Source organism: Malus domestica, chromosome 14, assembly GCF_042453785.1.
Source record: "Malus domestica chromosome 14, GDT2T_hap1".
NCBI lineage: Eukaryota > Viridiplantae > Streptophyta > Magnoliopsida > Rosales > Rosaceae > Malus > Malus domestica.
Genome location: NC_091674.1, coordinates 29033202 through 29056266, shown reverse-complemented (window position 1 = coordinate 29056266; position 23065 = coordinate 29033202). Strand labels below are relative to the sequence as shown.

The 23065-nt window shown below is 36.9% G+C and overlaps 1 protein-coding gene, 1 long non-coding RNA gene and 1 pseudogene across 2 annotated transcripts; 2 read left to right on the top strand and 1 right to left on the bottom strand.

Annotated features, from left to right (window-relative positions):
- Positions 1–9537: 9537 nt before the first annotated feature.
- On the top strand, positions 9538–9895 carry LOC139191374 (uncharacterized). Its single transcript, XR_011575405.1, has 2 exons — positions 9538–9653; positions 9779–9895. It is a non-coding gene; the product is annotated as an uncharacterized lncRNA (long non-coding RNA).
- A 115-nt stretch (positions 9896–10010) lies between these two features.
- On the top strand, positions 10011–13155 carry LOC114821031 (squamosa promoter-binding-like protein 6; annotated as a pseudogene).
- Positions 13156–19393: 6238 nt separating this feature from the next.
- LOC103424567 (probable UDP-arabinopyranose mutase 1) lies at positions 19394–22148 on the bottom strand. Its single transcript, XM_008362659.4, has 4 exons — positions 21439–22148; positions 20371–20621; positions 20116–20284; positions 19394–19972 (listed from the first exon to the last, which is right to left on the bottom strand). Exons 1-4 carry the CDS (start codon positions 21763–21765, stop codon positions 19631–19633), a joined length of 1089 nt encoding a protein of 362 aa, XP_008360881.1. The 5' UTR covers positions 21766–22148; the 3' UTR covers positions 19394–19630.
- Positions 22149–23065: the final 917 nt, after the last annotated feature.

The following is a 23065-nucleotide window of genomic DNA, read 5'->3' as shown; positions in this document are numbered from 1 at the left end:
AAAAACTTCTTATTCATCATAGTTTCATTTGCTATCTTAACACTAGCCAACTTGGCTATGTTCATTCTTCCGGTATTCATCGTTTGTTATCCAAAAGATCTAGTAATGTCAGTAGGACTACTAGCTAGTTTACTACTTGACCATGCACGTATTTTTTTAAGGGTAAATAGCCAAAATAGTCCCTGAGATTTGCATAACTCATTTCTTTGGTCCCTAACATTTCAAATCAATCAAAGTGGTTCCTGAGATTGTCCACCATCCATCATTTTGGTCATTCCGTTAAAAACTCCGTTAAGTGTCCTGGAACTCTTGGCCAGAAGTTTAGGCAATTTTTAAAACTTCATAACTCAATCGTTTCTTAACCAAATTCGACCCATAATATATCAAAATGAAGATAGGAAAGTGTAGAATAAGATTATGCCTATTTAGAAGCACAATGGTTGCCGGCGATGGTCGGAAAATAGCCTCAAAGTTGACTGATCCGAGAGAAAACTGGAAAACTCGCCAAAAACTGGGTAAACTTTAAACGTTCATAACTACTTCAATACTCAACGAAATCAAGTGATGTAAAAACTAAAATCATACTTCTCGACGAGACGAAAAGAATGGTACATTTTTTTATGGCTAACTCGTCGTGGTTTGGCCGGAAAACGGCTCGAAAGTGGCTATCAGTGGCCATTTTCGAGCCGTTTTCCGGCCAAACCACGGCGAGTTAGCTGTCGAAAAATGTACCATTCTCTTTGTCTCGTCGAGAAGTATGCACTTTAGAGCCATTTTCTGGCCAAACCACGGCGATTTAGCTGTAAAAAAAAGGTACCATTCTCTTCATCTCGTCGAGAAGTATGATTTTAGTTTTTGAATCACTTGATTTCGTTGAGTATTGAAGAAGTTATGAACGTTTATCTCCGGCAACCATTGGGCTTCCAAATAGGTATAATCTTATTCTACACTTTCCTATCTTTATTTTGATATATTATGGGTCAAATTTGGTTAAGAAACGATTGCGTTACGAAGCTTTGAAAATTGCCTAAATTTCCGGCTAAGAGCTCCGGAACACTTAACGGAGTTTTTAACGAAAAGACCAAAATGATGGATAGTGGACAATCTCAGGGATCACTTTGATTGATTTGAAATGTTAGGGACCAAAGTGATGAGTTATGCAAATCTCAATGACTATTTTGGCTATTTAGCCTTTATTTAATGTGTTTTGGAAGGTAAAAAATTGAAACTAATCTAGCTACTGGGTTTGCTTCTCTCTGTAAATTTTCAAATATTACTTCCTTGAAAAAGTCAAGAGATGCATGAATACATATGATCTTAGCCGGGACCATTCCACCAAAAATTTTGTTGGAGGATCATGACTGAGTTGTCTTCTCTTTCAGTCAGTCCGATCTTTTCCCATCCATAAAAAGAGGGACCATGATTGCCTGAAAGAAAGAACAACACGGTGCCAAAGTGTACCAGCGCTCCTCTCTTTGGCAAGAGGGAAGGAGTGGACACTAAAAATACGTGGGGGTGGTGGGTCCTTTGCTCCAGTATATATTGCATCGATCGAGTGGCCCTTTTCTATCCCTAGCCACCCAGAAATTGCCTGCTTTATCTTTTTTCTTAATTTTCCTTCATGCAAAGTTGTGTTTGAATTATTTTGAAAGGGACATATGAAAGAAGAGGGGTTTATTGGGGTCATTTTCACTTGATAAAAGGTATAGTGGTATTATCAATTTTCTTATAGCAATGTGTGAATGTGTATGATTGTAGGTATAGCTCCAAGGATAGTGGCATCGACCTCTATTGTTCCCTCCCAACCCATCAAAACCCAAAACCCAAAGTTATTAGATATTCTTTTACAACAACAAAGTGAATGCGTTAGTTTGCATTGCTACAAGTTTTCCAATTTTTCCAATTCAACTATCAAACAACAAAGTAAATATTCAAAAACAATTGGTTCAGAGTTTTGAAGAAAGTTGAGATGATTTAGTTCCATAACCAATTAACAGTCAATGTGGAGTGATTCAACTCCTTATAAAGTTATAAGCCCTCACATGACTTTTTTTTTTTTAAACTTTATAAGGTGGATCAATTATTCGCATCCTCACATGTTTGATAAAAGTAGAAAGGGATTTTGTCTCAATGTCATTTGGCAGTTAATGGAGTGATTCAACTACTTATAAGTCTTTGTGACAGATTTGTCTCACAAGTTTGAAAAAAAAGTTGAATTAGAATTTAATCTTGCGTTTGGCAGTGACATTGCATGTGCCTTAGTTTAGAGGTTGGTAACGTTTGTTGTTTTTGTGACAGATTTGTATTATCAGTTGGTTAGAGTTTCCTCACCCCAAAACTTTTCTCTCCTTCCCCAACACAACAAACTCTAGATCTGCAACAACCATGGTCGCCGACCCCTTGCTTCGGTTTGGGGTTCATGGCTGCCTTTCTCCTCCCTCCTCCTAGCCTATCTCTGCCACTCCACTCTCTCCTAGTCGTCCCCCTCTATTTCCCCTCGACGCCAAGCCCCACCCCCGCTTCCTTCCCCCCATGTTTCCCCCTTGATAAAGTTATTAGTAGACGTCATGTAATCAGTCATTATTATTATTCATTTTGAGGTTATTTTTTTTTATATTTAACGGTGTTACACTATAATATTAACATTAACTTTTGAATTACAAAAAAATAAGATTACAACATAATCGTCAAAATTTATAGTCCAATGTTGCATGATAATAAGGTTATACAGTTGATAAGATAGAATCGCATCATTATTACTCTTACAAGATTAGTGTTTGATATGTAGACGTAATTGTAATACAAAATTATCGTTCATATTAAAAGGTACTGTAGACTAACTTTGTAGCCTTATTATATAACAATCAGAGAAGAAGTTCTTTTATCAAAATAAATTTGAAGACATGCATCTTTTCTCTCACTCTCTCTCACACACACGCACACAATGATTTGGGGTGGTTGACCATTGCACTGCTAATTTCATGCAACGCGATATATAACTTGGAATTGGATCCCAACTGGATTTACTTTGTGAGAAATCTAGGAATTTTCACATCTTAGTCATTTATCGTGTATCGTGCGGTCATAAATTATTTGATTTTGTTATTTAAAATGATACACAATTAGTATATGACAAAAACTAACCGTACGATATACGAGGAACAACTAGGATGTGAGAATCCCTATGATCCCTACAAAGTGGATTCAGAGATGATCCTCTTCCATATAACTTAATTTGCTTTTGATAGTATGTAATATATATATATATATATATATATATATATATATATATATATAAAGCTAATGGCCCAATGAATAGTATTTTTTGGTGTCACAAGCTTCACCAAAATAAATTAAACAAAAATGTCCTTCAAACCAAAAACTTCAAAAGCAACTCAAAATAATGCATCAAATGTGGTAAGGGTATTTTCGTCATTTTAATAGTGTTTTTTAAATAATTAATTTTTTTTATACAATTTGTTTTTCATAATTAGTATCTCACAATATGCTAGCAATAATGTGATTTAATCAGTTTTCATTAAATATTATTTTCTTCACTTTTAAACACATTCAAAACATCTTAAGAGGCGTGTAATACCAATTATAAAAAAAATATTTCGCACACAGAGGTGGGGGTGGGCTTAGCCTCATAGTGGGCTAGCAATAATGTGATTCAATAAGTTGTTTATTAAATATTATTTTCTCTATTATTAATATAAATTCAATAGAGACCGATTTTATTATGTGGATTCAGCTGCTTTAATTGGTTTATGAGGGGTTTCCTTCAGCATGATCTAAGATTATTCATTTACTTCAAATATTTGACTTTCCTTTTGTCAATTTACACATGTAAATACATTTAAAATGTGTAAGTCGCACGAAGCACGCCGTGATTCAAAAAATGTCTTTTGCACGCGCGTGAGCGTGTGCATGAAGGCTAGTATATGTATGTATGTATGTATGTATGTATGTGTATGTATATATATATATATATATATATGTGTGTGTGTGTATATATACACGAGGCCATAATTATAATACGTACGTACGTAAATACCACCAGCTCCAAAAGAATGGGTAAGGGCATCGCTTTGTAAGACGATCATGCCAGCGGCGATTGATTTAACCTACAAAAGTATTGATGATTTTTGTTAGTTTGTAGTTGGAAATTAGCTGTCAGCTGCAGCCTGTACCTGGTACCGCATCTTCCATCTTCCCATCTTCATGAACTGGGTCGATACATATTTTTTAGGCCATGAATGCAGCATCCCAACTAGCTATGTTTGGGTACATCATGAGCAACATAGAACTAAATATCGATCTACCTTGTCATAGGTTGGTCACAACTCTCTCTCTCTCTCTCTCTCTCTCTCTCTCTCTCTCTAACCTATTGGCTGCAGGCTTCACATAACAGGATGTTAGCGAATGTACTAAGCCCTAACCCTAAGGTTGGTTGTATTCGATTTTGTGAGACAGGGTTACCACATATATTTTTAATCTCCCAATCTAAAATCTAAAATAAATTAATATTTCCAGTTAGTCTTTAGACTATGCTAGCTATTACAGATAGATTTTGTCCTTATTGAACTGTATTGTATAAAACATATTACATCTAACAAGAGAACATTTACCTCATTGTCATTTTATGTCGTTCATATTTGTGAGAGTCTAGACTTTTTTCTTTCGACCCTTCTCTTTAGAGATTAGAGAATCACAGCCTTTTCTATTTTAGCTCGTAAAGAACGGCGAAGTTCATCCGAACCGTCCAATGAAGAATAAAGATGAGAGACTTTCGTGTAGTTTGTGATTGGATATAATTGTTAATATTTTTTCTCGGATAAATCTTTCTCTTAATGGATCTCTTCTTGTTCCCAGGCTTGGTCACTGTGACCCCCTTTGTGAGGCGACACCCCTTCTCCCGAAGTTACGGGGCTATCTTGCTGAGTTCCTTAAAGAGAGTTGTCTTGCACCCCTAGGTATTCTCTAACATTTTAAATCCTAATTATCCCCATTTTAGCCAAGAAGTTTAGAACTTTTCCATGTACCAAATTAGATACAGCATTGATAATTCTGTCTATACAACTAAAAGGGCTTCCTTATCTAGAATTTTGTCGATAGTTTTTACTAAAAAGGTCGTACCCAGTGCACAAGGCTCCCGCTTTACGCAGGGTCTGGGAGAGGTGAATGTCGGCTAGCCTTACCCCCATTTATGGAGAGGCTGCTCTCAAGTCTCGAACCCGAGACCTACCGCTTATGGGCGAAGGCACTTGCTTAGGTTTTCTTTTTATGTTCGTTAATATAACTCCAATGATTATAAAATTCATTAGAAGGGAATGTTTCTTTTGTGAACAAAGACATCTTTCTTTGCATCATTTAAAAAAAAGTTGCTAAATTGGGTGGGTATGTAAAAGATATTCTTTCTTTTTCATCACTTTGACATGAAGAAACAAATATTGTGACATTTCATTTCTTACAAATTTCTCAAATCGATTGTTTTTATATATCGCGACAGACAATTCTGACGTTTATAGTCGAAAAGAATAGTCACAATAGGTTTTTCAAACCAGAAGATATCTTTCTTTTTTTTTTTAAATTTTTCTAATTTTGAATTTTCTTGTTTTTGATTCCCATCCAGATAATAAGTTTTATAAATGGGTTTTTTTTATCGATTGTTTTTTCCTTTGTTTAAAGTGGAATTGATCCTTTGTTTTTTCCTTTATGTTCACTCGGATCTCTTTCGTTTCATCGATTTTGTTCGTATCCTCCTTTTCTTCCGAAAAAAAGGGAAGGGGAAGGATCTTCTTCGGTGGATCCCTCTTGTTCCTATTTAGTCTTTCGTTTCGGAAGTTGTTTCTATTTCTACATTTGTTTCTTCCTCACTTTCCCCCCTTTCTTCCGTTGCTGAGGTTTCTTTCAGTTTCTTAGTAACAATATGTGACGGTATTCTGCCTAAATAGTAGACAGGTAATAAATAAGATAATACTAAAGATTCGAGCCATAGAATTTCTCGATTCTAACAGGGAAACTATGGAAGTTAAAGAGTTAGGGGACCGCGTGACAATGAGTTAGTTAGGGGACGATTTCTAAACAAACTGGCTGAAATTGTAGCTGGTGTGCATAGTTTTTTTTTCCGTCTATGGTTTTATGTATTCTGGTTAAGGAGCATGCAGTGGGATGTAGGGTTTCGTCTCTGGCCCCAACTCTGTAAGGCTCAATCTACAGTCGCTTGATGAATTCACTCTGATGGACGTGAACACACAGTTTTCTTCAGCCAACATATACTTTGCATTCACTCTGATGCCAAAGTTTTGTCGACCATTTTATGCGTCGCATTTGACTTTGATTTATGGTTTACATTCGCTAATATCTAATCTGAATGCATACCTTTGATCTTTCCTTGAAACTCAATTTCATTTAGTACGTAGAATAATTAATACTTTCCATTTGACATGACCTCTTTTTGTCTAGACTTTCGTTTTCTTAGTTGGAGACTTGCAAGTCTTTGTGATTAGTTTTGGGTATTTACACATTTTTATTTCTTACATATGCCTCTTAATTTTCAGCCTTACGGATTAAATGAACCAAAAAATATTAATGATAAAAAATTAACAAAAATATGTGAAAAATAAAAATAAGTGTGTAAATATCACTATTCTTAATTTTTTCCTTCTTTCCTACATCGTCGGCAGAAATAAAATAAAAACAAAACTTAATATTTGTGGTCGATATTATGTCATACTTTTTTGGTGAACAAAGGGGGGTGAAGACACCCCCACAATATTATATGGATCCTTTTCTGCAGCTAATTAACTAGAAGGATTATTTTTTGTTCTGTCCTTAAATGTACTTTACAACAAAAGAATTTGTAAATGAAGGACTAATGTCAGTCAAATATTTGAATGAGTAGGAGATGGATTGTCTGCCCTCTCATTTTCATATTATTTATGTCTTCTTCTATTTATGTGGTCACGGTTAAATCATATCATTATTTTATATTGATTTTTTTATAAAAATAATAAAACAAAAAGTAATAGGAATATAAAATATTAACGTGGTTTAACCGTGACCACACAAAATAGGAGGAGATGAAAAAAGTATGAAAATAGGAGGACGGACAATCTACCTCTCAATGATTACACTGGAAAGAAAATGTTTGGTTGATGTTTTGTACTGGTTGGAATATTTTGTCCAAGTGACTGAGATGTGCTAAATTCATGACATCATATATTACCGGTCTTTTTTCTTTGATGATCCACCATATTGATTGTTATAACTTATATTTGGATTGAACTTCTTTTCAATTCTCATTTCTGGTAGTTAGTAAACACTTCAATGAACACTTCTCTTGTCATTTTATACTCATTCTGATTCGTACATTCCTTCCTCTTATGATTCTTTTTAAGTAATCAAGTCCTAAAAATTTGCCAAACACTCTTTTGCTTAGCAATTTAGTTTTACATTTTAACACTTTGGGGCGATAGTCAAAGTGGATTTGTTTTAATGAAATCTCGATCATAAAAAGTGAAATTTTATTAAACAAATAAAGAAAATCAAACCGTACTTGACCTCTCACATTTATATACAAATTTAACAGAAATGACTGCACCAACTTAGTTCAACTTTGTTCTAAATATTGAATTTTTAGTACTTGTTATCATATTTATTTTTTGAACTTAATAGAGATGAGAGAAACTAAAAACATAGATAAAGATGTGAGTTTGACTAAAATAAGAATAGACAAAGATGTTAGGAACTGAGAAATTATGCTAATAGTCGATTATTTTAACAAGAAAATACGCCCATGACTATATATTTTAGCGGTACTAGTATTTGCTATTAAAGGAGATTCCATTTCGCAGACTAGGCATTGACTAAAACATTGTTCTCTTTTGTACTCAAACTTGGATCACTCTTTTTATGATTTAAATAAAAGCAATTAGAATATCGCTTAAATTATAAACAGAAATCTAGAATTCGAATGTCATAACAAATGATAACCATCAAAGTAAAATGTGTTTTCACGCTGGTTCGAGATCCGAAAAATGGATAAAATCAAACTAAAATAAAAGTAACTAGAATATCCCTTGAATCATAAACAAAAACCTAGAGTTCGAATGTCATAACAAATGACAACCATCAAAGTAAAATGTGTTTTTACGCCCATTCAAGACCTGGAAAATAGATAAAAATCAAACTAAAACATGTAAGTTACGATTTTGTAGTTTGTACTCGTTGCAAATTTTGGTCTTTGATCATTTGAGTGGATGGTGTAGGAATTTGCACGTCAAATCTTCCTTTTTTCAAAAGCAAGGACAAAGTTAAATGTTGGGTTTGGGGGAAACTTCGCACCATCACCACTAATCCACCAGGCAATAGGCACCACCCCATTCAAAGAAAGATCTGCACCCAAATCTTAAAGTTTATACCCAGCAGATTGAGAGAGATGACTTCTGTGAAAGCACCCCATATCTGTAAGTGAGTTGTTCCATCCCCATTCGCCTTCAACATCATTTGCATGCACGCTCCAGCCAGTCAGGGCAGGAGTGATAGGTTACCACATGTTTAGCGACAAACAATAATTTGTGCAATTTGCACAATTGATACACGTATTTTTTCAGTTTTGTCAAATCACCACGTGTTGCACACTTTCTTGCTACAAAAACATGTGTTATGCAGTTTTTTTTCTTCCCTCAACATATTTTCTCTATTTTCTCTAGAAAATCTCAACAAATTTAAACCCTAGTTGAGTGACATTACGAAAATCGCCTTAAAATGGTATGTGTACTTGTTACACGTCATCATTTGACGGAAAGATGGATGGAACTGGACATAGCCGCATAGGTGACAAATTATATTGAGGGTCGTTAGTTGTAGATTCTTTTAATCTATATGGTAACTGCAAAAAACTAGAAAAACTTTAGGCCATTTGTGCAAATTTGCTAAAATAGTTGGACAGTATTGACTTGTTGGACGTGACTGTCGTTCGCATGGCTTTGGTCATCATCACGGGGCATTTTTTAATTCGAGCCAATGTTTTCCTTGCTTAAACTAATCACACTTTCTACTTTTGGCCTCTAATAATTTTTTTTTCAATGTGAGCAGAATAAAGGAACCTAAGTCATATATCGTTGTACAAATAAAAAAACACTTGAAAAAAAAAACTTTCTTTTACTTATATAATGATATATGACTACCTCTCCGTGTTTCAAACTCATTAAAATTTCTTGCGTAGGTGCTTATGAGCTCTATGTTTTCTATATCCACTCCGATATATATTTAAATTTAAATTTGTGTTTTCAATCAAACTTCTGTCCGCAAGTTTCACTTCTACCAACAAATTTTCCCCCCCACTCACACCATATAGCAACAGTATAGGCTCAAGATTTATCATTTATGCTCTCCTATCCATATCTTTTGTAGAAAAAATTCATGTTAGACCAGTCGATTGGGACAGTTTATTTGATTAATTTTTCCTACATCCAATGAAATATATCGCTATGTTCTCGTCTTTATCGATTAAAATAGTTTAAAATACAGAAAAAAAATTGCTCTATTATTGTCTTGCAGTAATGAAATGAAAAAGAAATATAGGGTAGTTAATCGGAAGTGTGGAAATAGCAATGCCTTGGACTGCTTGCCTGCCAAAGGAAAAAGTGGGTAAACTTCTTTTGCTTTCTAACTTTAGTCTACTAAATTAAATAAAGTTGCAGTTCGGTTCAATGGTCTCAGACTCTCTCTCTCTCTCTCTCTTTCTCTCCCTCTCTCTCTCTCAAATTAGCAAGTTAGCTACTGCAAGCTCTTCCATGGAGTTTAATATTTAAAGCTCTTCCAAATTTGGGTGTATCTGCCTCAACCCCGTACTACCACACTATACCAACTCTCCACCTTTACACTGGTATACTGAACTCTCTCTCTCTCTCTCTTTTGGGCAACTTTTGGTTATCCTTTCTATCGGGTGCTGATTAGTTTTTCCATTAAGTACTTGAATACTGTGCTGTTTTGTTGGCTTTTGTTTTCCCACTTTATTCACTCTTTTGCTTTCCATTGAGCATGAATAGTTTTTTTACCTCTTCCTTCAATGCTTCTTGATTGAATTCAACTTGTTTTGGAGTTTGGTTATATTTATCTTAATATAATCCTGATGGGGTTTCCTTTGCAATCTGTTTGGCTTCCCAGAAAATGATATTCCCATGAATTTGAACTCCAAGGAGAAAACTTGGTGCGGTCCCTCGTTTTTTTTGGTCAAGTTAGAATTTTTTTGGGTTTTGTAAAGTGGCAGTGATGATTCTCCAATGGGAACCTATAGATAAATAATCAGTTGATCCTTGGGTAAAAAGTGTGATAATTTTATGGCATAATTTGAAGTGGGATTTAGGTAGAATCTGGTCATTTCTATTTATTTTTACATGCAATGGAATCTTGGAGCTGTATTTCTGAAGGGAAAGGGTTTGTTGTGTCAGATGGAACAATTTCACATACTGATTCACTTTCTAGAAGTAGAAATGGTTTGATGGGTTGGGAATTGAACACCCCTTGTACTTTTATGGAAAGTCAAGGTTTTGGGGAGTTGGGTTTTCCAGAAATGGTGGGCAAACATTTGCAGAATGATTCAATTAGAGATGCAGTGAGCACAAGTATGTCTACCCCGAATTTGTTTTTCGGTGAAGACGAATCCTCTTCGAGGATTTCGAGCTCCATTGTGGACTCCAGCAGTAGGGATTCTTCACTCATTGACTTAAAACTAGGGAGATTGGCTGATCACAGAGATGTTCATAGCTCTAAATTGTCTAAAGGAACTCCCATGTTGTCTTCATCTGGATCATCAACGCCCCCTAAGCGAATGCGCGTTTTGGGTGTGTATCCTCGGCCTGCCTACTGCCAGGTTTATGGTTGCAACAAGGATCTTAGCTCCTATAAGGACTACCACAAGAGGCATAAGGTTTGCGAGGTTCACTCGAAGACTGCGAAAGTTATTGTCAACGGCATAGAACAGAGGTTTTGTCAACAATGTAGCAGGTTTGTCATGATTCATATTTTCTTGATTGAATTTCCTGTTCTTCGGTTTGTCACAAACATTTGGCATTCTGATATTTTGCACGCTTCAGTTAATCCCAACTGGATTTTGAATCGAACTGCTTTTCTAATGTTACGATTCTTATTGCTTGCTGATATAATATGTACTAGCTTCTGACCATACAGGTTTCATTTGTTGGGTGAATTTGATGATGGTAAGCGTAGCTGTCGTAGGCGCCTTGCAGGACACAACGAGCGGCGGAGAAAGCCTCAGATAGGGAGTCATCCTGGAAGAGCTGGGAGGTTCCCTCAGTCATTTGATGGTATTACTAAAATTTAATAATTCATTTCTGATCTAGACTATTCTTGCATTTCCTGGTCCCCCCCCCCCCCCCCCACCCCTCCTTTTTGTCCTCAACTGCATACAAACACACTGTCATCTCTTGCGCATCCGTGTCCTCTATATATTGTTGACCCCCTTATCGATGAAAAATTGTTTTCTGACCCAATTTCTCCCTTACGATTGAGGCTTTGAGCGACTACCATGTCGAAAATCAAGCCTTAGCAATGGAGGAATGTGTCCACTGGGTGCATATTGCAGCTGCAACATTGAGCTGAAACTTTTTGCCTCGGAGAGTTAGGCCTAATATACAATTGAAATTTATATTGAAATACGTAAGAGATGGTTTCTTTAAGTAAGTCAACCTCCTTGAACACCACTATGGATGAAAAAGCCTTAAATAAGAGTCATCTTCTCTGTATGATCATATGTTTTTGTTACAATTTCTCTAGAATTCAACTCAAAACCTTCAAACGGGCCCAACGCGCACCCAAATTTACAAAAGTTGTGTTTAATTTTCAAATCCGCAATTGCATTCACAAATGAATCCAACTAGTCACCAACGGTTAAACGTTATGTGTTGTTCTCATGACTCGTGTTTCATAAGACTCCAATCGAATGTAGTCTAAGGATTCTCCTCTATAACTTACCGTTCCCAGAGTGTCTAATTAGAGAATCATCACTCCATCTCTACTGTTTTGAAGCATTTGGATTTTCATTGCTTATCTTAAAGTATGCGTATCTTGCAGGTGGCAGATTTGAAGGGAATATGTTAGCAACTGCATCTTTTATCTGCCAAGAGATACTCCCTACTGACATTCCTGAGAAACATGGAATGGGTGACTGCTGCAGGCACGTAAAATTTGAAGGCGGGACTCATTATAGGCCTTTGTCGGGGATGCCTGTTACAAACGGGCATCTGCATTCAAAACCTGTCTTCCCTTCTTACGATATTGGCAAACAGTATCCCTCATTTCATGAAAACGGAACTAATCCTCTAACTGCAAGCATATTCGGTCAGAATGGTGGTCAATATCCACAAGATGTGAGAGGCCTAAGTTCTGGTTCACATTCTATTTTTCATGAGACCGCATTAGGAAGTCAAGATTTCAATGTTTTCAACACAGCTTCAGCAGTTCCAGGATTATCAGGAATCTCAAACTCTGGCTGTGCTCGCTCTCTTCTGTCATCTCAATCACAGAACTCTTCAAGCTATTTGTCAGGAATTCCTATCGTGCGCCCCTTGGTCATACCAGCCAGCCATAAATTCCCTTCTTCAGGAATGAATTCTGGCTCTAGGAGTCACCTGAGTCCCATACTGCTATCTAATGATTGTGATGATACCAATGATTTTGGAATCTCAGATGGGATTATCCAAGGATCAGGTTTTGCGAACACCAAAGATCGTCTACCCTGTCAAGATGGAGCCACTATCGACTTGCTTCAACTGTCATCGCAGCTCCAACAAGTAGAGGATCAACGGCAATCCATGCAGGCGAAGCAGGAAAATGATGCTTTCTGCTGCCTCAGAATCACTTAAAAGTGATCTGCAAATAAGGTAAGTTGATGTGTACCACTGTAAATTTGAATTCTATCACGGTGGTTCGATCAAAAAGCCAAATGTTGCCTTGTATCATCGATTACATGCCACATTGAACAACGAATGTGTCCGAAAAATATATCTGGACTCGACTTGAGAAAAAAATCTCAGTCCCTAGTTCACGAACCTATCACTTTGTAATTTACATTAATCTCAGCTGTATTCTCAGTCCAGTTTCTCTTTGAATACATTATATTTACTATTTTGGACTTGCATTGATATCACAACGTTAATTATTCCGTCTGTAATGAGACAGGATGCGAACCGTCAATGCATGTTGGTGTTGGGAACAAATCTACCATGGATCTCCTTGAGAGACATTGATAGTAGCACTTGGAGTGTGCAAGAAGAAACTAGAAATCTTTGGTTTACCTTTAACCTGCTGCTACCTACCTTTTAGTTCACTTGCATACGTGGTTAAATAATCGTCTTAACCTCCTGGTTCTCTTTATGTTAGAATCAATTAGCCAAGATCAAGATTTAAGCCACATAAAACACAATCAAGAAAGCATAAAACCTTTTAAATATGAACTGATGAATTCACACTAACCTGATGAACCTCCATTCGAATATGCCATTGCAGCAGCTGTCCAAATTCTGTATGCTGCAACTCTTCTCCTCTCTGGTAGAACTCTTAATGCTCTAACTAAGAATAGGACTTAGTTCTTGACTGAGCGTGTCTATGAGAGCAGAGATTACAGCATATATATATATACATATACCTCTCCTAAACCAATGAGGATTTCCTATTACAATCCAATTAGGAAACAACTCATGTTTCCTCGTGTATGTTGGTTCTTCTCCATGACAGATTCCTCTATCAACAAGAACTCACATTCATCTTCCTATAAGGCTTTCTTATACTAATTGGACCAAATAACTGACACTTGTTCACCGTATACTCATGTTCATATCTTTACACTTTACTCTCTGCATTCTGAAGAAATTTCGTTGATAAGTGCTGCTTTGAAACTGACATCCTTAGGAATAAGTTCTGTTTCTTACCCTTCTGCATACCTTTCGAGATGAACGTTTTTTACTGAATCATATCGGAAGTGTTTAATTGTTTTGCTGTATCAAGTTGTAGGATTATTTCACTGCACCATCTTATATTACTAGTTATGACTTAAATCTTCTCCAGTTAAGCGTAGATTATCCCCGAAAAGTTCGATAACAGGTGAGTTTGCAGGCGGTGCAAGCAGCACAAGCAAAGGGTAAGAAAATAAAGACTTCATAAGTAAGCTATGTTGAACCGACGATAGTTCAAGAGCTGCTAGATATGCATCAGGCAAAATGGTTCTTACCAAATGCCCCGAAAACTTGCAGAAAAACAAATTAAGCTCCCAGAAATTGTTAATGGCTGATTTGCAGGGGCTGCATAGTGAATGTTGTCTTGTAGATCACATATATTTGGCTAAAGCTCCAAAGAAATTAACATAGGAATTGATCGCCGGCGCCATTTACACTGTGGGTATTTTTTTGGTAACAAATGATGGTAGCGGGATCCCAAATCTATCACGCACTATCGTATTTTTTTCAAATTGAACACATAGCATCAAGTGATTGATCCCGAATGACACAACATTAACGTCTCAGTTGCGTGTAAGTTATTCTTGACAGTTGCAATTGTTTGAGTTGAAAAAAACTCTTATCACTGCATGGGTGGATACTGTGCATATAGGAATCTGCTTTTCTAATTGTGTGGTTATGCATCTTTCAGAATCCAGATATGCTTTTACAAATCTGGCAATCCATAATATTTGAGTTCAGAACTTTGCACACAAAGGCTGCAGGCAGACTGGCAGTGGAAAAGGAAAATAATAGGATGCAGGGGTGGGTGGGTGCATGTGATATGCACAATTATAGTAATAGTTGGTCTCCCTTTTGTTTTTTTTAAATGAAAGTACTGATAATGGATTAGACGAGTTGAACTACACATAAGGTTAGACTGTCGGACTATAACTTTATTCTTTAAACCCGTACAAGGCGGTTAGAAAGAATGAAGACCCCGAGATTAGCCATCAACTACAAAATAAGCTACTTTCTTCCTGAGTAATTAGAAAAGTCTCACTCATTTATTGAAATAACTCTAGTTGCTCTAACTTAACTTTCATTCCCATTTTCAATCTCCGTTGTGTGTGGGAGAGACAACATGGGCAGGACCGCCGCATAGGGCAACTCTCTCATCGAGATTAAAGTGGCGTTATTTAACACCAAAATACTGAAATTCTTTTGCTTGTATCTCTTCTGGTAAGAAAAAGGAAAGATAATTTCATTTGCTTCTCAATCAATTTGGTTGGATGTATTATCACAAATTCAAATTTGAGAAACAAATAGCTTGTATGGTTGAGAAAAGCACCTTTTGGACGAAAGGACGCTAGGAAATTGTTTAATTACTAAGAAGGAAAATGCTTCGAAACTCAACTCTTTCCACAAGCTCTCACACATGAAATTTTGAACCAAATGCTGTGGAGGCATAAAAGTCATGCGGAAGAAGTAAGAAAATGAAGAATTTTGGCCCAAAACTCTCTCTTACGTGGGGCTATACTCCATTTCTTGAAATCTTGTTGCCGGCAAATCATACATACTAGTTTAAAAACTCATTCACAATGGGTGAAATTGTGGGTAACGTTGAGGTCCCACTATCTCATGGAGAAAGAAGGCAGCTCTCATACCAGAACAAAGGACATGGATCCTCTCCGGATCCAATTGTCCTAATCTTAGGGATCAATGAATCCGGACTATTGAAATTTGATCCAACGGTTAAAGTTATTATTATAACTTTTAAAGTATGCCCCTGTTTGTAACCGTTGGATCAAATTTCAGTGATTCAGATTCATTGATCCTTAGGATTAGGACAATTGGATCCGGAGAGGATCCATGTCCCAGAACAAATCCACTTGAGTTTAGTAGGACCGAGAAAAAAAAATGTCGTGCTTAAACAGTCGCATGAATAATGCGATCCGAGTACTACATATGTTTTCTGATTTGTGAATGAGCTATTGCATTTGACAACTTTACTCAAAACCTTCTAGTATATATTCAAGGGTATCACGTATGACATTAATAAAAGCACAAGTATTACTAATATTAACGTCGATCTGATGCTCTAAAACTTTAAAAAATAGCTAGTGAAAGATTGCAATTTTCAAAAATTATATCGTGTTCAGGGCATTTTAACAGTTGAATTCTACTTTTTGTATTTTTAACCAAAAATCTAATAGTTAAAAAACACGACGTACACAATACTTCGAGCACCGTAGAAAATCCATGCATGATACCTTCAAAGTTCAAACTTTGAAAACAACTCCACTTGTTTTGCCAAATTCCGTACTTGATGTTGAGTAATGTTCCAAGGATTCGAACGGCTTTATGTTCTAAAATATCATTACACCCACAAGTAATGAAATGTGCCAACTCATTCTTTAGCATTTTAGATGCTGGAAAAGATGCTCAAGAAGTCCGCAAACGAAAGAAACAAAATAGAGAACTTATTCTAATTTACGGGGAAGGGGATTCAAACTTGGACGTCCGTTGATATCAAAGAGTTAATTATACCATTTGTGATGTGACAGGATGTGAAGCGTGAATGCATGTCGGAGATATGAAGAAATCTACCATTGATCTCCTTGAGACACATTGATAGTAGCACTTGGAGTGTGTAAGAAGAAACTAGAAATCTTTGGTTTACCTTTAACCTGCTGCTAACTACCCCTTCAGTTCACTTATATACGTGGTTAAATAATCGTCTTAGCCTCCTGTTTCTTACCCTTCTGCATACCATTTCGTCATGAACTTGTTTACTGATTCATATCGGATGTGTTTGTTGAGAGTTGTCCCACATCGATGAGGGACAAGGTTTGTTATGTGCTTATATGGTCTTGGGCTACTCCCCATATTGCCAATTGGTTTTACAGTGGAACCCCAATTTCATCATGGTATCAGAGCGGGTTATCCTCGTGTGAAGCCAAACGGCCACACGCGTTCCACGTCACCCAGTTGTTGTCCATGTGTAGGCTTGAAAATCCGCCACATGTGCGGGAGCGTGTTGAGAGTTGTCCCACATCGGTGAGGGACAAGATTTGCTATGTGCTTGTATGGTCTTGAGCCACTCCCCATATTGCCAATTAGTTTTATGGTAGAACCCCAATTTCATCAGTGTTTAACTGTTTTGCTGTATGAAGTCATAGGATTCTTTCACTGCATCATCTTCTATTACTAGTTATGATTTAAAACTTCTCTAGTTAAGCATAGACTATCTCCGAAAAGTTCGATAACAGGTGAGTTTCGAGGCAGTGCAAGCAGCACAAAAGTTTGTTTTCGCGGAAGAAAATAAAGAAGGATGCTTGCTTCGTAAGTAAACTATATCGAACCGACGACAGTTCAAGAGCTGCTAGATATGCATCAGGTAAAATGATGCACCAAAAACTTGCAGAAAAACAAATCAAGCTCCCAGAAACTTACTTGCAATACAATCTGGCAATCATTTTTAATAGGCTAGAACACGTTGTTGGTGGCTGATTTGCAGGGTCTGCATTGTGAATGTTCTCTTGTAGATCACATATATTTGTATTTCTTTGGCAAAGAAGGATGGTGGTGGTATCCCAGATCTATCACGTACCGTCGTTTTTTTTTTTTTTTTTAACTGGACCACATAGCATCAAGTGATTAATCCTGAATGCCGCTTCATTGACGTCTTAGTTGCGTGCAAGTTATTCTCGATGGTTGCAACTGTTTGAGTTGACAAAAACTCCTCACTGCACGGATGGATGCTATGCATATAGGAATATGCTTTTCTAATTGTGCAGTTATGTATCTTTCAGAATCCATCTCTGCTTTACAAATCTGGCAATCCATAATATTAGAGTTTAAATAAAGGCTGCAGGCAGTGGCAATGGGAAATAATAGGATGCAGGGGTGGGGTGAGTGCATGTGATATGTTCAATTATAGTTCGTCTCCTTTTTTATTAATTAAAGGACAATAATAGATAAAGCGAGTTGAACTACACATAAGGTTTGGTCATACGACAACAATAGTAGCCTTATTCTCTAAATCCACACAAGGTGATTAGAAAGAACCAAGACTCCAGAATTAGCCATCAACTACAAAGTAGGCTACTTCTTTCCTGCTCAGAGCGATTATAAAGGTCTCACTTATTTATTAAAACAACCCTAGTTACTCTCACTTACTTTCATTCCCTATTTTCATCTCCTTTGTCCATTGGAGAGAATCATGAGCAGGACCGCTGCATAGGACAACTTTCTCAACGTGACTAGAGAATGAGGTTATATGACACCAAAATACTGAAATTATGTATATTCTTTTATGAGATTGGTGAACAAAGTTACATGAACCTGACCGAAGATTTTCTCCCATTTGTGAGGGAGATGAGAGTGATGTTTTCCTGCCAAGGCAATAAGAAAAGGGAAAGATAACTTCATTTGCTTCTCAATCAATTTGTTTGGATATATTATCACAAATTCAAATTTGAGAAACAAATAGCTTTTGTGGTTGAGAAAAGCACCTTTTGGACGAAAGGACTTGATAGAAAAGTGCTTAATTACTAAGAAGGGAAGTGCTTCAAAACTCAACTTTTTCCACAATCTCTCACACATGAAGGTTTTTGAACCAAATGTTGTTTGGGGGGGGGGGGTGCATAAAAGTCATGTGAAAGGAGTAAGAAAATTAAGAACTGTGAATTTTTTCGTCGGCAAATCATACAAGCTAGAGAGAATGGCAGCTCTCATACCAAACTAGACCCACATAGTTTTGTCGGACTGAGCTAAAAAAATGTCGTACTTAAATAGTCATATGAATAATGTAATTCAAGTGCTACATGTGTTTTCTCATTTGTGTATGATCTATTGCGTTTGACAACTGTACTCAAAACCTTCTCGTTTATATTCCTGGGCATCACAACCAACATTAATAAAAGTCACACATACTACCAAACTTAACATCGATGTGATGCATTAAAACCTTGAAAAAGGACTAGTGAAAGATTGCAATTTCCAAAAATTCTATAGCAGTTCGGATATTTTAACCGTTGAATCTTAGTTTTTATATTTTTAACAAAATATCTGATGGTTAAAAACCCCGAAGTAGATACCTTCGAAGTGCAAACTTTGAAAACAACTCCACTTGTTTACCAAATTCCGTACTTGATGTTTGACCAATGTACCAAAGTTCCGAACGGCTTTATTTTCTAAAGTATCATTACACCCACTAGTAATGAAGTCTGCCAACTCATTCTTTAGCATTTTAGATGCCGGGAATGAGGCTCGAAAAATCCGAAAACGAAAGAAACAAAAAACTATTGAACTTATTCTAATTTACGGGAAAGAGAGATTCAAATTTGTGTGCAAAAAGACGGACACACTGTCCCGGTCAATTGCCCTAGATTACGTCGGACAGAACGAAAGAGAGAAAACAAACAGTATAACCAACAAAACTGTCACAGAGTCGTCGTTGAATCGAATAAATTAGCTAACACTTTCAAATGTATAATGGAAATACAAATCCGTCATCAAATTATTGTTCTAAGCTCATAGAACTAAACACGAAAATATCTTCTCCGACCTGCGAGATAAATACTCCCCTAGCTCGAAACCAAAAGCTCGGAAAAAATGACGATCAGATTACAAACCAACCCTATGACTGAATATCGAAACCAACCCTATTTCGCAACAACTCCGTTGGCCTCGACAGCCTTTCCTTCGACTGGGTTCAACTCATCCCATGCTTCGACCCATGTGACCATGGCATCTGCAAGCTTGATGAAGTAGTCATCGACCTTGCCAAGTTTGGCCTTGACTTGCTTGGAGAGTTCAAGGTAGCAGCCCTGGACGGTGGTGCAATCCTTTGGGAGGGTGGCGGACTGGAAAAAGGGGATCAACTCCTCTTGCCAGTAGATTCCTTTGTATTCCTTCTTAAGGTTCACAAATGGGTTGCTTGCCTTGCTATGCCAGATGTAGGGCAATCCTGTCTTCACTCCCAACCCCAAGTGGTCACAGATAACCTGTAAATCCAACAATGACAACTCATGTGAGCCACTACAATTCGAAAACACAAGGCAGGGTGTTTTGATTTCGAAATCATTGCAATGTAATAACAAAGGACTATACATATTTATGGGCTCTAAAGGCATTTTGAGAGAGATACCTTCATGCACCAGCCAGCCCACATGTCGTCGTAGCGCCCAATTGGCTGACCATCACCCATGAGTCCGAAATACATAGCAGGTCCAATCAACTCACGGTTGAATGCCAGATTCATGCCGCACATGGGAAAGAGAGTTCCCTTGGGAATGGTCAGGACTGCATCCACAAACCTGAAAACACGGCGACATTATAGTCAGCAAGTATTTTATAAACTCACATACAAAATTTATGGATGGAAAATGGCAGAACATTGTACCTGGTGTTTCTCTCTAGAGGCTTAACAAGCTGGGTGGGAGCATCATAATCCGGAATGTTGAGCCAGAGGCCGTGAGAAACAGCAGTTGGGATACCTTCACGCAGACTGAAGGGGTATCCACGAACGAAATCTGCCCCTTCACGGTATGGGTCGTACAGGGTGTTGAAGAAAAATGGAGTTGATGGAGACAGAAGGTTCTTGATATGCTGCTCAAGGGCATTGATATCTTTGCCAGAAGGATCCTTAGCAACCTGCATTTTCACAAAGAGTACCATACTTCAGTTAGAACACCACAGTTTCACAAGAATTGTACATACCGATGAAAGCTGAAACACATTCGCACCACAATAGCTGCTAATTTCATCAATGGTTTCAAAACAAGGATCATTGACCACTCAAAGTTCGGATATGTGAAACCAAAATCCAACATTGCCAACTTAATCAAGATTTATAGCCTGAAACTATGAAGTGTAAATCCGAAGGTAATCTGAATAGGGTGCAGGGTGGAGATCTGTGAATGTGGTAACAATATATCAATTGGCCTAGCGCTGAACCCTTAAGATTTACGCAAACGAATCGAAACTCAATTGTCAACCTATCATTCAAAAGCTTTGCTATCATAATAGCGCAATTAAATTGACATGCTCTCACCGAAACCAGATCAGAAGACAATGACTAAACAAACCCATCTCTGCACAAGACATTAAGTTTACCAACTGAAAGAACTCATGGTAAGAAACAGATCCATCCAAAAGAAACTCAGATATTAACATATAACTCAAAAGAAACACATATCAAAGCAGGTAATGCATATTAAGATAATAAACGAAGAGCATAAGTCAAACATTAGCAACAGAAACAGATCTAAGCAACAAAAGCAACATAATTTCAGCACAGACTAGTCAATTCGAGTCGAATCGAAATTCAATTGAACTACAAGATGTAACAAAACCCCAACAAAACCCATATCCAAAACCCACCAAGATCCAAGCTTTTCAACTCAAAAATCAAATCCCACATCCAAAACAGCCCCAATTAAGATCCCGAGTTTTCGAAACCGATACTTACAAAGCAATCGTCGTCGATGGTGAAGATGTACTTCTTCTTGGAGACCATGTACCCGAAGCATCTGCAAGCAGAGTCCTTGAAGGAGATGCAGGACGCCTTGGGACCCAGAATCCGGTTGATGTCGTTGCGGTTGTAAAGCTCGTAATCGAAGCCTTCCGGGACCTTGATCACCTTCGACGGGTCACCGTCCTGGACGATGATGAGGTGGTACTGCTGGAAGAAGGGCCTCCACATCTCGAGGAAATCAAGGTTTCGGATGGTGGGGATGACGATGTCGAGCTCGTCTTTCAGCAGAGGGGTCGGGGCGACCTTGCTGTACTCCGCCATGGCTGCAGCTGCTTCTCAGCGACGGAGGGAGAGAGGGAGAATGGGTTGGAGTTCAGAGAGAGCGTTGGGTTGGGAGTGTGGGAGATGCGCCTGTATTTGAACTATTTGAAGGCTTGTTGACACGTGCGAAGAAACGGGCGACACGTGCGAAGAGGGAGGAGAGGTGTATTAGAATTTACAGTTTGTAATTACAATTACAAATTTATAAGGATTTTGATTAGGTTACCATAATTTGAGATTATGTGGGATTTAGAAGTGAAGGAAATACTTGTTTTGGTATTGTGAAAATTCGAAGAGAATTCAAGTGGGATTTGAAATGTTGGAGAGAAGTAGATTTGGTCAAATTCCAATTCTTAATGGGTCAAATGAGAGGGATGAAATATTTTTTACTCATTATGTGTGTGACTTCTATTATTGATTGACACGTATTAAAATTATGACAATAAAGTAAATGAGAGTTAAGTTTATAAACATGTGTCAATCAATAATAAAAACCGGCCACAAACAAAATGAGCACAGAAAATTAGAATTTAAAATGTAATTGGTAGAAGAGTAAAAAGGCAAAATAACAATCATGGTGTAATTTACTAAGTTTTTTTCTTCTAATAAATGTCTCTCCTAATGTACTTCTAGATCTTAGGGATTTTCTTCTATTAATGTTGTAGGCCTTTATTTAATAAAATAACATGGATAAATTTTTAAGAAAAAAATTAATGGAATTATATTGAGAGTAAGTTTGGACATATTCTTGAATATCATTAATTGTGTATGACAAAGAGATACTCTTAAGTGTTGCCACTTAATACTACGGTTTAGTAGTACTCCTATTTACTTGCAAGTAAGATGTCTTATGTTCGATTCTTGTCAAATGCAAATTTGAACCATATTATTGCTAGTGTATTGTGAGGTTAAGCCCACTTCCCTCCCTCTTAGTGTAGATAATATCGTTTGTTAAAAAAAAAAGATATTCTTAAGTGTCACTAACTGTCTACAACTATGTGTCTATCTATTTCATCGTGTGATTAGTACAATAAAGCTACAAATAAAGTTGTAAACAATCCACTTGACATATTATCTAATGTAATTTCCAATTTTTCATATTAACAATATTTAAGAAATTTTACAACAAAATTCTCTAGTGCCTTTGGGGATATTCCGGACTTTTAATTGTTGGATGTTAATTTTTCTATTTTTGAAAAAAAAATTCTATAATTAAAAGCTCATTTGAAATTGTTTTTAAATTGACTAAAAACACTTTTGATAAAAATATTTTGGAGCCAATCGTTAGTAAAAACGCAAG

What these genes read in the sequence shown, in the direction of transcription:
- LOC103424567 (XM_008362659.4), bottom strand. Translation starts at nt 21,765, where the DNA reads ATGGCGGAGTACAGCAAGGTCGCCCCGACCCCTCTGCTGAAAGACGAG. An exon ending in CCTCTAGAGAGAAACACCAG is followed by an intron (nt 20,285 to 20,370) that starts GTACAATGTTCT and finishes CCGTGTTTTCAG; the next exon opens with GTTTGTGGATGCAGTCCTGA. An exon ending in GGGCTGGCTGGTGCATGAAG is followed by an intron (nt 19,973 to 20,115) that starts GTATCTCTCTCA and finishes TTGGATTTACAG; the next exon opens with GTTATCTGTGACCACTTGGG.